General features: G+C 43.9%; 1 protein-coding gene across 1 annotated transcript in view; it reads left to right on the forward strand.

Moving 5' to 3' along the window:
* Positions 1 to 17,309, forward strand: part of Map3k5 (mitogen-activated protein kinase kinase kinase 5) — a 205,745-nt gene that overhangs the window by 122,410 nt on the left and 66,026 nt on the right. The window contains exons 10-11 of the mRNA XM_050159477.1: positions 1,334 to 1,487; positions 9,652 to 9,759. Of these exons, the coding sequence (XP_050015434.1) occupies positions 1,334 to 1,487; positions 9,652 to 9,759 (262 nt within the window). The remainder of the gene's footprint in view (positions 1 to 1,333; positions 1,488 to 9,651; positions 9,760 to 17,309) is intronic.

A 17,309-nucleotide genomic window follows, 5' to 3' on the forward strand; every position in this document is an offset into this window, starting at 1 on the left:
TCCTTAGATCAATCCAGGTTAATAGTAGTCGCAGCTGAGAGATAAAGTCCATCATCATTTGGCGAACACGGTTCACCCTCTGCCTTCCTAAACCCGTTCTCGTTCTGCTCTGGGTTCACACTGCACTCTCTGTCTAATGAACATGCGGCACTGTGGTGTTTGCACGTTTGAATTAGCACTTGCCTAAAGATGCCTTTCCAGCCTCCTTGTTCATCCACCCAGGGGAGTGTTCATCCATCATGTTTTGAGGAAGATGCTGACTTCAGACCTTCATGTCCACCCCGCCCCCATCCCCATCCCGCTTTCCTGCTTCTGATGTTCTTCAGTATGTCTCTGTCGACGCTGAGGCCTTTCTTTAAATATATCCCCACTGACTTTATCCAGTTTGTCTCCATGGCACTGTGTGCAACTTGAGGACAGGGGCTGTACCGACAGCCTCATGCGTGTCCACAGCAGGCTTTGGGTAAATGCCATGAACTAAGTGAACCCATAAGTGATGCACTCAGGCATACGTGCCCTTTCTTTTTGATGACTCTTCTGATGGCAGAAGAGACTGAAGTGTGGATACAAAGAGCTCTGCTTTAGGTGCCCTGGCTTCTGTTACCGAGAAAGCAGACAGCATCCTGTGCTGTAGTAAAGCAGCCACACAATGATGCCTATTACGTAATGTCAGCTTCCATGTCTGTGGTCTGCAAAGTGCGTACACAGCCACCGTCTTGCATGGTTATCTTCTTCCTCGTTTCTCCTTTTTCTTTTGAGGCACCATCTGTCTTCTTACATTTGTGGATATTCGTATGATGCTTAAGCTCAATGGCTCAGAGTAAAATAACCTCTTACGCAGGCTCTATTTCGGAGACCTTCCTTGAAAAGGCATCTTTAAAACAAATGTGTCCACCTTGTTGTCCTCAAATTGAATATAGGCATTTAAAACTCACGTGTTACAAATAGTCACATATATGTATTTTTAAAAACGTGTCGCTGGGAAGGGAGCTCGGTTTTGAAGCATTTGTCTGTCCTGCACACGTCCTGGGTTTGAGCCCCAGCACAACAAATAAAAACGATTTAGGGAGATGTTTGGCCCCGGGCCCAATTTATTTAAACCTTCTAAACATGAGTTTTCTCATCTTTCAGAAACATGCTTTGCTGAATTTTTGTGAAAATCGAACATGTAACAGTACCTGCTATTTAGCACATAGTGAAACGTGTTTGGTAAATGTGGAGGCACAATTATAAGTACAATTGCACTCAGAGAATAGAAAGAACACCTATAAAGTGAAAATGGGGTTGAGGGGAGTAGGTGACTCTGTCCCATTTTGTGTCCTTTCACTCTCAGGTACCTCAAGTCTATTGTGGAGACAATCTTGATATATAAGCATTTTGTGAAACTGACCACGGAGCAGCCCATGGCCAAGCAGGAACTCGTGGACTTTTGGATGGATTTCCTGGTTGAGGCCACCAAAACAGATGTTACTGTCGTTAGATTTCCAGTGAGTACCTTCGTTTGCATCTGTGTTCAGTTCTGTGTTGCTTCCTGTCTTTAAGGAACGTCTGCCTGTTTGATTTTAACTGTCCTGTGTGAGCGTCCTACCGTGCACAGTATAACTTGGTGACCGTGCTGATTTTACACAGGTTGACTGGTTTTGCCTTACTTTTTACTTTGTAGTGCTTTACCATGGCTTTATATTTTGAGATATAGAAGTATAGTCAGTATAGTTAAGTTGCCCAAACTGGTGTTCCACTCCTGCCCCAGCCTTCTGCGTGCTGAGTGCTGGGATTACAGGCATGTGCCACTATGCCTGTTTCGTTGAGTTTTGAAAATAATGACTCTTCAAACCAGAGAAGTGAGATACAACTTGATGCTTGGGGCAGGGATTTGAGTTGCTTGTTATGATAAGTCTGGAGGCATGCTTGGAAAGCAATAAAAATACTGTGACCTTGGCTAGGTCAAGGCAGCTCTTGAGCCCAGACAGAGCCCAGACGTTGTTGGATACTGCAGTTTCCTTGCCCTGTCTTTAGTGTTATCAGCATTGTTGTGACGAAACCATCAGCTCACTTGTTTGCAATTCTGTCTCCACCACTGTAAGCCAGGTAGGTCAGAGTTGCCCTGTGGCTATATAGACACGTGGAACAATCACTGTTTTTATTGCTGTGACTCTAGAAAAACATGACTTGCAGTTTGGCCTTCAATTCAATTTGTCTGGTTTCAAACTCATGTGTGTGCGTGCGTGCATGCATCTGTGTGTATATGTGTGTGTGTGTACGCACGCGCACATGTGTTCACAGGCATAGACACAAATACATATATATATATATATACATATGGTATATGTATATATACTTATTAGTGCGTCGACAACTTTGTTTGTTTTGTATGTGTGTGCCTGTGTCTGTGTGTCTGTGTTGTGTGTGCAGCCATAGGTCATCCTCAGTCATTTCTCAAGCGCTGTCCACTTACGTTTTGAAATAAGGTCTTTTTCTGAGATTAGACTAGGTTGACTGGTCAGCAAGGAACAGAAATTCGCCTATCTCCACCTCTTTTGTTGTAACAAAGAGGTTTTTCTGTGTTGCTTTGGCTCTCCTAGAACTCTCTCTGTAGACCAGGTTGGCTTTGAATTCATAGAGATCCACCTGCCTCTGCTTCCTGAGTGCTGGGATTAAATATGTGTGCCGCTACTGCCTGACCTGTCTCCACCTCTTTCACAGTGGGATTATACAAGCATGTTCCACCATATATGACTTTTTACATGGATGCTGGGGCTCAAACTCAAGTCTTCATGTTTACATGGCAAGCACTTTACTGATTAAGCTAACATGCATGCATGCATGCGTGCATGCATGCGCGCGCACGTGCACACACACACACACACACACACACACACACACCTTTTAAAAGCTGCGTGGTTCATCTTCACAGCTAATGCATTCCCATCCTACAACACTCAGGATACACCATATTCAGAGTAATATGACAGTGGCATCCAATCCATGTCTTAATAGCAACTGGCTTTGTGTGTAAATTGTTTCCAATGTCAAAATCATACATCTCTTGTTTGCACTCTGTAATCTCAATCCTCCATATGCAGGGGACGTGACAATTCCCAATTCTTTTCATACACCCAGATTTCTAGTTTCTGTTGGTAGGATCATCTGCTTCACTTAATTCAATCCATTGCTGGAGTGAGCATGCTTTGCTCTGACTTCCCCACGAAGCCTTGAGCTCAGCAAGAGGCCTTTCAAACAAAAGCGCCCTGCTCTGTTTCCTAGTGCAGATGATGTGCAGCCTAGGAACGTCCGTACCTTGGAGTGAGCTGGCAGCGTGCCCCGGTGCTCCGAGGAGCGATAAATATGCTGCTGAAAGCAGAGCGCACGCCCTTCGGCAGAGTTTAATGGACTGCTGACTTCATGAGCCGTCGAAGGGATAGGCGAGAAACCCACAGGAAACGAGAGTGTTCCCGCTCACTGTTCCAAACTCCTTGGTTCAGTGTGAGCCAGCCAGTCTGTTGTAGTGTAAAGACGTGAGTAAAGAAATAAGGCCCGGAAATACTGAGGAGTTATGAGATTATAGACTCAACGTCAAAAATACTTTCTTTCCTTTTTTCCTTTTTTAAGTCTTTCCCCTGTTTTAAATTTTCTCTCACCTCCTTTCCCCTCCCCCGCTTCTCTCTTCTAGACTGAGGATCAGACGCGAAGCTAAGCAAGTACTCTACCACTAAGGGACACCCCTAGCCCTGATCTAAAACAGAACATAAAAAGAAAATGGGGGTGAGGGTGACAAGTCCTCATTATATAACAGACTGGCCTTGAATTCTGTGTGTATCCTGAGCTGGTTTCCAACTTGAAATCCTCCTGCCTCAGCTTCAAAACTATTGGTATTTTAGTAGGCATATGGCACCACATCCATCTTAGAGAGTTTCTTAGGCAAGAAAAGACCCATAGTTCCTTAAGGAAAATATTATCTCATCCTAATTGAGTTCATTTTTAAATGGAGTCCATAAAGAATTTGCTGTGTAGGTAAGGGAACCCGAATCCCACCTGGATAACCCACATTAAAAAAAAAATCCAGATTCAATGATATTCATCTATAATCCCAGGGAGATTCACCGGCCAGCTCGCCTAGTCTAGTCACTGAGTTCCAAGTCAGTGAGAAGCCCCTTCTCAAACACCGAGGTCAGGGCTGGAGAGATGTATGGCTCATCGGTTAAGAGCACTGGCTGCTCTTCCAGAGGACCTGGGTTTGAGTTCTAGCACCCACAAGATGGCTCACAAAGGTCTGTAGTTCTAGTTCCAGGCCCTCTTCTGGCCTCCATGTGTAATGCACACGTGGTGCCCAGACATATTTGCAAGTAAACGACCCACACATAAATAAAAATATTTTGTTTAAAGCGGATGGTCCTTTTTAAGGAAACGCTGCTGATCTTGTCCTCTGGCCATATTCACACATGCACACAACACTTACCCACATACACATCTGGACCCACACAGACAGCACTAATAGGTGCATACACACACAACAAGATGGAGAGATGGAGGCTGTGGTGATGTAGAACAGTATAGAGGACTTCCTTAGCATGTGTTGAACTGTAAAAACAAAAAAAAAAAGGAAATATTGGTCAAAAAAACGCCATAAACATGCAAAATAGACAACTATGAAGCAAGAAAAAATAGTTAATGCAAATGCCGAATATGACAGTTAAAGAAGGTGATCCTTTGGAAAGCTCGTTAACCTGATTAAGTAGACAGGGAAACACAAATTAGGGCGAGAAAAGGTTCTGGGTCTGCTGAACTCAAACAAGTAGAAATTTTACACTCGGCAAATATCCAGGGACAAGAACATTTTAGGTTTTGTTGGTGGACGTTAAGAATTGCCAGGCATTCTGGAGAATTTTCTAGGGAGGGGATGTTGAGAGAGACTATAGAAGGAGGGACCATGGGGACTTCAACTGTATTTGCAAGGTCTGTTTCTTTCAAAGCTGTAATGAATCAAGTGCAGTAGGGAATTGCCGGTGTGTTCTGTGGGCATCAGCGTTGTGTTCCGTGGGCATTGCCATTGTGTTCCGTGGGCATTGCCATTGTATTCCATGGGCATTGCCATTGTATTTATGAGCATTGCCATTGTGTTCATGGGCATTACCATTGTATTCATGGGTATTGCCATTGTATCCCATGGGTGTTGCCTTTGTATTCCATGGACATCAGTGTTGTGTTATGTGGGCATTGGTATTGTGTTCCATGGGCATAGCCATTCCGTCCGTGGACATTGGTGTTGTGTTCTGTGGACATCGGCGTTGTATTCTGTGGGCATCACTGTTGTATCCCGTGGACGTGGCTGTTGTGTTCTGTGGGCAGAGGCAGAAGGGCACATGTTATCTTGCAGACTCAGTTATGACAGTTTGTTTGGCAGCAATTCCATTTCCTCTCAAAATTTCATGGTTTATTTGTGGCTGTCTGGTTTTGAAGAGACTGAAACAGAGTGTTTTGTGCTTATTTCTTCCACTCCTACTCCAGAATTCATAACTTGAAAATTCAGAATTGCTCTCCCAGGCTTTGTTGTCACACTGAGATCAAAATTGTAGTTTTCTAATTCTCATTTTACCCAACGCCTTGACAATGTGATGTAGACACTCTCAGTGATCCACATGCCTACACTCTACCACCGACCACACTCCTGCACTGTGCCACTGACCAAACCCCCCCAGACTACCACTGATTCAGACCCCCCACTCTACACTGACGAGACCTACACTCAACCACTGACCAACTGACTAGACCCCCCAACTCTACCACTGACCAGACCCACACTCTGTTTGGCTTTTTTAAATTTTGAGACAAGGTCTTACCAAGTTTGTCATGCTGATCTCAAACTTTACATCCCAGCCCAGCCCCCAGAACAAGTGTGCATCACTATCGCTAACTAAACTTTCCTATACTTCATTTTCTATAAAGCTTGAGTCTACCACGAAGTTCCAAATTCAATAAAAACCGCTTTTCAGTTAATCACATGCCTATTTTCCTGTATTTGCATATATGAATAAGCATTGTAGAAGCTGCCAAGACATTATTTGCAGAAATAAGAAAAACATACGGTAAATACATAAAATATATACAAGACATAGATCATAAAGTTGCAGAGAGGGTCGTGGGAGAGAGACATACATACATTTGTACGTACACACATTTGGTAGTAAGTTGTCACTGTATCTGGGTTCCCTCAGAGGGAAAGGCCCTTCCGGTGCTGTGGCAGTCACTGTAGTATCTCACTTATCCTCACAGTAAGTAGCAGCTTCTGTGGCTCATGCTTAGCGGGCTTTGGTGGTCTTGATTAGGATGATCACATTTTACGAAGTTCATCCAAAAAACCCAATAGAGAATGCAGAAGAAAATGTGTACTGGGATTGTTTCCATTTGTCTCATTTCCATAATTCCCTTCTTGTTATCCAAAGAAAACACAAGCAAACAAACAAACATGACCAGAGATACTGGAAAGTTTGTGAAATTATTTCGATGGTCCTATTCATTTATACTAAGTTTGATTAACTTTCTTCCTTACCTCCTTCAGGAGAGGTGTGGGGCGGGGGATTTGCTTCTCTCCTTGCATAAGCCTGAAGACCACCAACTTATCACCTAATGCCAGGAGCCAGAAGGGAGGAGGGGCCCGGTGCTCAGAGGCTTTGAGAGACTTAGATATACACAGCCTGCTGGCATCGCTATTCTGTAAGGCCTCGCCCTGCCCTCCTGCTTCAGCAGTCAGCAATCATTGTAACGTTGACTAGTGTGAAAGACAGGGAACGGAAAGTCAGAGTATACACCTCATGGAGGCTTTATCCAGCGCCACAACTCTGTTGAGTTGCCTCCTTTTTGGGGGTTGATCCCTCTTCTCTTCTTTTCCCTCTCTTTCTCCTCCTCTCATCTCTTCCTTTTCCACTTCCCTTCCTTCCTCTTCCCTTTCCCTTCCATTCCTCTGCCTGGCTGTGGTTCTTTTATGTGTGCTACAGATTCCTCCTATTTTGTCATTTCAAGGGCAGATCAAAGGGCTTCATAAACTTTAGGCAGCGATAACCTTGTTTTTGTTCCCTGTCCCAAGTTGAGAACACATAGTTCAGAGGTCATCTACTAGAAACATTTGGAATGACAATAAAGGCACAGTTCAACCGGAGAGAGAGTTCATAAGAGCCTGTGCTTCTCTGAAATAATGTACCCAAAGCATTGGGGAACAGGGGCTCTCATTTGTAGGTGAGGAAACTTGAGAAGATGTTTTTGGGGATCCTATCTTTTGTTCTCTGTACTTGTTTTCGTATCTGAAACACTGGGTTGTTCAGATGTAGTTGGAATTTTCTTTAGGCTGCCAAACAGCTCCCAAATAAAGACACAGAGACTTACTATTCATTATGCATGCTCAACCTTAGCTCAGGCTTACCCCACTAGCTCTTTTAACTTGATTTAACCTGTTACTATTCATCTATATTTTGCCTCAAGGCTTATCTTTTTTTTTTCATTCTGTATGTCCCACTTTCCTGCTTCGTCTATGTCTGCCTGGCATCTCCCTCTATGTCCCCTGGCATGTCCAGCATGGCCTCTATGTCCCCTTAGGTTCCCCTATGTCCCCCTATGTTCCCTAGCATGTCTGGCATGTCCCCCTATGTTCCCTGGCATCTCCCTGGTGTCTCTTTTTCTTTCGTTTTTCACCCACCTAAATTCCTACTCCTACTTATTCTCTCTGCCCACAGTCCTGCCTATACCTTCTCCCTTGCTATTGGCCATTTAGCTTTTTATTAGACTAATCAGGTGACTTAGGCAGGTAAGGTAAAACGGCAACCCATCTTTGCATAGTTAAACAAATATTCTACAATATAAACAAATGTAGCACATCTTTCTATAGTTAAACAAATGCAGTGCCTCTTTGCATAGTTAAACAAATATTCTGCAACCTTCAGCTATGACAGCACCATTTCTACAGTGTTGCTTGAAAATCGGTCTTCCTCAGTCTTAATCAGTAGCACTGAGCTTGACTGAGTAGGATTGGAGCCTTGGTTTACCCAGTAAGGGGCATAGTCCTGAGTCAGAATGCAAGCTCTCATTGTGAGGAGATTTGTGGAAAGGCCTCTTATTTCATAATAAAGGCCTTATCAAGAAATAATTTGGTGAGATCTAAAAGCTTTTTATATCAGAGTAAAGGAAAATTTGGGAGTTCACCTGCCCCCTCTCTATTTCTATGTATAAATTAAGTTACATACGTGCTGTGTTATGGTAACCTTAGAGGGGAAAGGATGTATTGTTCCTGGTATGTGGCAGTTTTCTGGCCCATATTCCTGTCCCTCCTTGCTCAGGCTGCATTGTATGTTTTAGTGTATTGGGAGTTTGTTATTTCTTGATGACAGAGCCGTAGGAAGGCTCTCCGGTTTTATCCGGTAAACTTGCTTGATTCCTGATTGCTTCTGAATGTAATTTTAGTCAGCAGAGCACAAAGAAGCATGCCAGCTTCTCTGTAATGAAGTAATGGCTTTCCTTCCTTCCTCCTAAACATCCTAAACAAAAAATTCAGGTCTTGGTTCTGGAGATATAGTCCAGTTGATAAAATGCTTGCTTAGTCCCCAATGATTCTAAAACCAGTAGTGAAGGTCTGTGATCCCAGGTTCTGGGAGTTAGAGTCAAGATGATCATAGTCAAAGTCATAGCAAGTTCAGGGTCAGCCTGTGGTACACACAAGCCTGTCTCAATTTTTTAAAAAAATGGTCTTTAAGGGTCTATACAAAAAATAACTATCATAACTTAAAAATTAGAGAGCATATGGTATATTGATGTTATTCCCTCTTGGTATGAAGTATTATTAGTAATAATTAAACTTTCGTGTAACTTTTCCATGTAGATTCTCAACTAGCTTATCATATGCCCTTCATAACATCTGTAAATAAAATAAAAGGAAATTTTATTTCTTATTGAATATTCCAGTTTTATATGGAAGGCAATGCAAAGATAATATTTCACAAAGCTATATCTGATTCTTTGGTTTATATATAAAACTCAACAAAATCCCAAATTATTTATAAATCCGTTTTCATGGGAAGAAGCACCATACTCCCAGCTCTTTAGGATAAAGTGTGACAGCAGAGATCTGGAATTTCTATTCTAGAAATAGACTCTTTTCAGTGTATAGAAGTGTTTTATCATGTTTCTTCCGTTCTTTGACACGTTTATTTTAATAGAAATAGCATATGCATTACAAGATGATTAATTTAAGCTTTGGGAGTGAGGTATGTATATTGCTTCATAGCTAAGCTGGCCTGAAACTCACGATGTAACCCGGACCGACTTTGAACTTTCAGTGGTCCTCTTCTTCATCTCCCGAGGGCCTTGGGTAGAAGCAGGCATTGCCATGCTTGCTGAAGCTTTCCAAAATGGACCAGTAAGTTCTCCAGGGATAACCGAACTATAGACTTTGAAATATGACTTCCAGTCCGTTAGCAATAAATGCTGATGTATTGCTGGACCTTAGGACAACTGTATATCATGGAAAAACTCAGAAAGCTCCTAGGGACTCTTTAGAAGTTAAGGTGATTTCCGTAACTGATGCATCTGTAACCTCTTCTACGTGGTGTTGGATTTACTGTAGCAGTTGTCACTAACGCAGGCTTCTTTGCCTTTTTTTCTTTCTAGGTATTAATATTAGAGCCAACCAAAATCTATCAGCCTTCCTACCTGTCTATCAATAACGAAGTCGAGGAGAAGACAATATCTATTTGGCACGTGCTGCCCGATGACAAGGTAAGCTGCAGTTAAGATAAGACTTTCTGCCTTTCCAGTCTCGCTTCAGTAAATGTGCTAATTAGGAAGAAATAGCTTGACTGTGTTTGTCTTGGCATAAGAGCATGCTGCCGTATAAACATCACTACTTTTGGGTTATGAGTTTCATCAATTAGTCAGATATACTTGAAATAATTCAGCTTTTTTAGTAGAGACGGTATAGCCATTTCAAGTGTGCTAAAAGTTGGGATATTTCTTTGTTTTAGAAATTCATGCTGTAAGCTCAGTCATGCCCAGAAGAAGTAACTTTTCAAAATTATGCCAAAGAAATAAGTTTTAAAACTGAGGTCGCAAATGACGTGTCTCTTAATTCTAGAAAACGTGTTAGGACAAAGCCCCTTGTAAGTTTAAAGTGGGCCCGCTATTGTTATCTTTGCATCTGGCTGCTTGCTTATCTAAATAGCTGCAAAATTTCAGATTAGCGCTGACTCAATGTGGTCTGGATAAAGTAAGATAGGATGGACTTCCATTTGGTTCCTGAAAGGTCTTAGACCCCCACCCCCAGCCCTTATACAGCGTGCGATCAACCTTTGCATGTTGGTGGTTTGTTCAAATTTTGTTCTTTGTTTTGAGACAGAGTTTCTCTTTGTAAGGTAGGCTGGCCTCTGCATTTCAGTCCTCAGCCCCAAGTACTCAAGTACAGGCATGATTTTGTTTGTTCTCATGTGCATGCCACAACTCTTAAAACACAGAAAGCATGCCGGATGACCTGTCCAAGCAACAGGAAAAGGTGTAGATATTAGAGAAATTTTAGGAGAAAGTTTATTTCAGGGTTTTTTCCTAATTGTTTTCTAAAATACCCTTAATTTTCTTTAAACATTATTCATTCACTGGTTCCATGTGCAGATGATGGCTGAGCACCTACTGTGTGCCAGGCACTTACCAGACCCTGTATTAAGCAGTGGGAAAAGCACTTTATACAGGATGAGTGAACTCCGCCTCTCATGGCACTTTCTCCCTTGGGAGGCAATAAACCGAGGAGTGAAAGCTGCAGGTGCACGCAGAGGCCATAAGGGTGAAATAAAGCATGAGCTGGGTACGAGTTTGCGATGCTGCTTAAGTTAATAGACCTGAATTTGTTGAGACTTTTGTCACTGCTTGTGTGCAACATGGATTCCCTAAGTTAGTGTCTTTATCTGTACAAGAGACAATAAAATAATAATAACAGTAATAACAACAATAACAGCGACATCAACCTCCAAAGACATGGCACTGTTGCCATGTCTGTAATCCCAGGATTTGGGAGGTTTAAACAGAAAGATCATAAATTCAAGACCACTTTCAGAAACACAGTGAATTCCAGGCCAACCTGAGCTAAAGGAAACCGTGCTTTGCCCCCTTTGAGTTTGTTGTGAACAGTGTCTGAAGTTGTGTGGGTAGGGTGCGTCTCACAGAGCCCTTTACTATACTGAACACCACAAATACTTTAAGGATGATAACAACAAACACTATTTAAATGGCTGCTTTTTGTAACCCTTTTTTTAAGACCCCAGAATTTAACCTTGTTTCAGTCTTTAAACAACATGAAGGTATCATTTGGGAGAGTTTAAGTATCCAATAGGTCACAAATTGAGCTACCTATCTTATAAGCCTACAAGCTAGCCATAGGTTGTGATCTTTTGTGTTATGCTCAGAGTGAGTCCTGGGCACACACACGCATGTTGTTATGAAAATCGCTGTATGATTCTGATGTGTGGCTGTGGTTGAGAACAAGTTTAATAATGGGTGTGGGCATACTGAGTGACTCAGTTGGGGAAGAATCATTACGTCCTTGACTTTATTGCTCAATTGGGCTCTTAGGGGTTGTAGTTTCCGAAGGCTATCTCCTGGAAACCTCAACATTTGAGTGACAAGAAGTGGCTTCAAATCTGGATTTCCACACTATGTCCCATCTGGTTAGCAGAACCCACATGCATTAACCACCGCTGTAGGAAGCTCCGCAGGCCCATCCATACAGCGTGTCGGTAATACAGAAAGAGTAACTCATGTTTTGGGGTAGTCAGCTGGGCTGAGCCTTTCCCAAATTCCAGGCAGGGCCAGGTCCTGTAACCTCGATCAAAACAGCAACAAGTCACCTGTCACGGAGCTGTCGTTTATAGAAGAAGGGGTGCCTTGTGTTCAAAATGACCAGGCGGCTACCCAGAAGTACTGGCATTGGAAGTTATCGTAAGTCTGAATGCAGTTGGTGGTGTGAAGCCTGGTAAGGTGTAGTTCTTTGGCAGACGTACTAAATGCCGGATAGCATGGAATCACGGCACGAGTGTGCACAGGAATCTGTTTTCAGAAGTAGGTCTGCCAGCTGCGTCTGAATGGCTTCTTTCAGAACTGTGGTCTTTCCAGATCCAACCTGTGGAACCCTGGCCCTGCTACTCCTTTCCTAGGACAGCTATGGGCTGGCTGTGCTGGAGTTTTATACTTTGCCCACTAACAGGTTATGATAACTGTGGGATCGTCACCCAACAAAACACACCTTACCCATGCTAGGGCCTGCCACTATGAGCAGTGTTATTGTGAGGCCTGGTTGTCTAGCCCTTAATGAAGATAGTCCCAAAAGATAGTATTGTCTTTTCCTATAGTATTAACTTATTCCTAAAGGAAAACTGCCTTGATAAGGAACTTTATGACAGCTAAGACATTCTCTGCGTTCATCACTTTGTAAGGGGAGAATGGCCGACATCCACGTCAGTAACATTTCTGGTACATAAGTGAGTTTGCCCCTGGAGCGTCATGCTACCTGGGAGGAGCACACTGTGACCAGTGTGACACTCTTGCTTCCTGACTATAAGGACTTTGGTGGCTCATGGGACCATGCCGGGTTGTGAGGAGGACCTTTGGGACTTGTGGTCTATGAAGTTCAGTGAGGAACAATGAGTAGGGCATGTTGTCTTCGGGGGGATACAGTTAGGACTGGGAGTCTGGGTTTTGGTTGTGGACTAAGGAATGATTCAGGTGGGGAGAATAGAGCAGATTCCAACAGAGACAAAGAGCAAATGCGAGCCCAGGGGTGGTGAGCGGCCTTTTTGGCTCACCAGGGGAACGTGATGCTGGCGGTGGCAAATACACTGGTAGGCAGGATGGTATAGAATCACAACTTGTTTCCTGAGTGAGAAAGGAGAATCTGGACATGTGCTTGTAGGAAATGGTGCATCACTGAAGCTACTTAAAATCTCAGAGCTGTCAAGAGTGCAACCCAGAGCGGCCAGGAACAAGGTCAGAGTGAAGCCCCGCAGGTGAGAAGGCCGCTGTTATCTATTGCTTGCGGGGTGACCTGGGCAGTCTATGTGACTCTTCCTGTAGCCTCCATACATGGAGAAAAGACGATGCCGGTACCGTAGGGGATGTTGTGGAGGGTGCAGGAGATAGTTACCAGGAATTCTCCAGCAGTGGGCTAAAGGCACAGAACACGTAGTCATTGTGTTTCCTCTGTAGCTGGAACAATGAGTAGGAATGAAGACAGCGCACCTTGATGGACAGTTAGGGAATCTTGGAACCTGTCGGGTCACAGGAAAGAAGGAAATAGTTAGAGATGAAGTAGCTAGATATTGTTCTAGGACAGTGGGGCCTCAGCTGCGGAGTGACGGGTCATTTGAAGAAGAAAAAATAAGTATATGGCTCAGCCACTCATTGGGAAAGACACTAAAAAGGAGTAAGTATTGGAGGCTCAAAGTCGGCTCAGAGGGATCACTCCAGTAGGGTGTTTAGAAGGAAAAGGTGAGAGGTAGAGGGCTTTTATTTTGGACCCGGGCACTTGGAGCTGGTGGCCTGCAGGCACTTACAGAGATGAAGCTGAGTGTAGTCGGCATGACTGTGTGTATGTTCTTGTCGTGTTGCGTTAAAGTGCAGTGCCTGCTTGCAGCACTTTGAAGTGGAGGCAGACATGTTCTTATACTGGGGCAAGAGCAAGACGGGAAGAGATTTTCAGAGGCTTGACCGGAAAGCGCAAGGTTACCCAGGGACACTTGGATCAGAATGTGGCTAAAGGAGTTAGCAACAAACATGGTCCCGAGAATGAGCGCAAAGCCAATAGAATTTGGAAGACAGGAAAAGAGCAAACAGCGAGCCAGAGATTTCTGGAAACAGTGCTTTAGTTGTTTTTGTTTGCTCTTCCAGAGAGGTTCTCTGATCAGTGAACCAGTGGGCCTGGTGGGGCGTTCTCAACTCTGTGACAATTTTAGGAGCAGCTTTTACATTGTGCTGTGAACTACATATGTTATCATATTTACTGAGTATACGAGGAAGGGTTATTTATTAGTTAAGGCATGAATTATCTCTATGCCTACTTCCACTGTCTTTTTTTAAAAAAAAAAAACTACTATTTTATGAGCATTTTGCTTGCATGCATGCATGTGCACCATGTGTGTTTCTGGTGCCTGCAAAGGTCCCCTGGAACTGGACTTATGGATGGTTGTGAGACACCATGGAAGTGCTGGGAACCAAACCTGGGTCCTCTGCCAGTGCTCTGAACTCCTAGGCCGTCTCTCCAGCCCTCCCACTGCCTTTTGGCGCTCGTGGACTGCGCTTGTGGCATCCCATCCATATAATCTTCATATTAAAATTGTCCTTACCTGCTCAGCAGTTTCTAAAATGGGGATGAGCTATTGTATTGTCTTTAGACTCTGCTTCATACTGCAATTTCCCAAAACCTTCAGACGTTGTACACCAATTCCCCAGGACTCTTGGAGAGCTACATTCCATTCGTGGGGCACAATTCCTTAATCCGAGCTGTGTCCCTTTTCCCCATCGATGTCTGCTGGTTAAAGTCGGCACTTGAGAAAAATCTGCACGGGTACCGTGGAAGAAAAACCTAGATCCGGAGAAGCCACATGCAAGATACTTTGTGTGGCTGCTTGCAATTCCTCCCTTTGAGGGTTGAATTTTAAGCAACTGTTGGCCTGTGTTGTGCTTCTTCATCGCAAGTGTGGCTGGCAGGGACCCTTCAGCCCTTTGAAGGCTGCCTACCCTCTCGGATCCCAGCTCTGGCCAGTGGCTGTCTAGAAAGAATATGTGAATTGTGTGAAGGAGTATTCTTACCCATTTCCAGGTAGACACGCTCTCCTGTTCATGCTGTGTTCAGCTGCATGGCCAAGTAAAATAGCTCAAACACTCAGAAAATGGCAAGGAATTTGGAGATGGCTTTCTAAGGGGGATTGGTGTCCGCGTTCTGACCTGAGTTCGCTGTTGGCTGTCCTTCCATGGTCTTAGACCCCTGCTACAGGCATTGCCTCACATGGACAGTATCCTAGGAAGGAGAGCCCAGCCCTGCCGCTCAGAACAAAACTGTGTCATGCCTAAACCAATCACCAGAACCTGAACAACTCCAAAATCAAAAAATGAAACAATTCAGCAACAACAACAATGAAAACCTTTGCTGTTGCTGCTGTAGCTAGGGAGGAACCTCTGTTACCCCAGATAGCAATAAGGTCTGACAGAACATAATTATTAAATTATTACTGTCATCCTCATTGTTAGCCCCTCGTTCTTATTCTTGCTCTGGCTGGGACATGGGATCTAGAGTGTACCAGTTCCTACAAAGTGGAGCTGTGTGGTGATTCAAATAGGTGACCATGGTGGGGTCTGCTGGGCCTCCAACTATGCATCTTAGACCCTTGTAATTCACTTTGCAGCTCAGCAGTGCCTCCCTGTGGTCGGTCCCTCTCTCCACGCAGGCAGGGCCTCTTGCAGTGCAGTGGCTGCATCTTAGGCCCTAAGGTGTCCTGGCAGGGTGGATCAGCCCAGTCTATCCAGGAAACCCTTCCTTGGTTTCTCCCAGAGCAGGGCTGTTGAAAAGCATGATTTGCCGGTATCACCTACCTGTGTTAATGCTTGCTGTGTTCAGTGGCTGCTTTGCACACTCCCCAAGCCTGCTCTGCTCTCATCCCCGCTTGCAGTCCTGACCACGGTCTTGGGGACAGCTCAGTAGCAGGCTTTAGAGGTAAGGATGCATTGTGTGTGAGCAGTAAGCAGGTCAGAAGTGAAGCCTCTAGGCTACATAGTTATTTAAACACTGACCTTGGTTATAAGCATTTTCATGTGTATACCGGTCTACATATGTGTGCAGGCAGGTACACATGCATGTATATGTGTGTGTGAAGGATCCTCCCAATTCTTAGTTATTTTATATGTGTCCCTCTTTTATGTACATGTATATACATACACATTTTCATGTGTATACCAGTCCACATATGTGTGCAGACAGGTACACAAACATGTATATGTGTAAGTGAAGGATCCTCCTTGGTTATTTTATTTGTGGCCTTTTTTATGTACATGTATGTACACATCTTTATGTATATACCAGTGCACATATGTATGTGGGTACACAAGCATGTCTATGTATGTGTGTGAAGGCTGGAGGACAATCTCAGGTGGCATCCCCCTGAGTGCTGTCCACCTCCTTTTAGACTGGGTCTCTGAATGGCCTGGCACTCACCCGTTAGGTCAGAACGGTAGGATGGTAGGGTTCAGGGATCCTCCTGTCTCTGCTTCCTCAGTGATGGGATTACATGGGATCTGCCACTCCCTGGCATGTTTACATGGGTTCTAAGGGTCAAGCTTGGGTCTTTGTGTTTTCAGGGTCAGTGCTGTGGTGACTCGGTCACACCCTTGGTCTTCTAGGCCTTTCTACACTGTCTTCCTTCCCTGTATCTTATGACAGTAGAACCTGTTGTGTGCTAACTCAGCTCAGAGCCCAGTAAGGTGCTCTGACATTGGTTTTAGAGTACTTTGCATCAGATTGGAGAGGATCTGTCTGTACTCCTGGTTAAATGGCCCTAGCAAAGACTCAGGCGCTGTGGATAGAAAATGTAGCTTTTTGAGTTGCTTTTGTCAAGAGAAGAGTTCTGGGGCCACCTCAGAGCTGCAAATTTGAACATCCATTTCACCAGCCCATCCAAGACTGCAGCCTCATAGCAGCGGTAGGAACTAGCTTTCCTGGTGGTTTTACTTTAGCATGCTATTAACTTTATGTCAGGGCTATACATTTTTTTAAAATTTCTATTCTGCTTTTTCCTGAGGGATTTTATGTCATGGCTAAACATCTTTTATTTCTATTCTGCTATGTGGTATAGTTAAGAAGATTATTAGGGTAGTTTTATCCTTACTGGATGAGGCCAGGCGGGGAAAGCCATCTAAGAATCCCAGGTGGCCTTTGTCATAAATATTAGCAAGACTGATGACTTTCGTCACTGTTGATGGTTCCAAGATGGGAAGCCATTGGTTTGGTGGAGGAGCTTGAGGCATTTTTCATTGCCCAGCCTAAGTTCAGAGTCATCCATTAGGTCTTTTTCATTACAACCAGAGTTCTGGGGAAGGTAACTCTGATTAGCTGTCAGCCTCCTGCAGAAGGAGCAATCACCCAGGTGCTTAGTAAAGGAAGTCAGTTCAATTCAGCATCTGATTGATAGTTTAAAAGAGAAAATTAATGCTGTCGAGTCATTTTTATAGGACTGTCTAGCAAAGCTTAAAAAAATAAAACTGCTTGGATGTCCTGAATAATTAGGCAAACTGTGAGT

This window comes from Alexandromys fortis, unplaced genomic scaffold, assembly GCF_014885135.2.
Source record: "Alexandromys fortis isolate MF-2015 unplaced genomic scaffold, M_Fortis_MF-2015_v1.1 scaffold_107, whole genome shotgun sequence".
Classification (NCBI taxonomy): domain Eukaryota; kingdom Metazoa; phylum Chordata; class Mammalia; order Rodentia; family Cricetidae; genus Alexandromys; species Alexandromys fortis.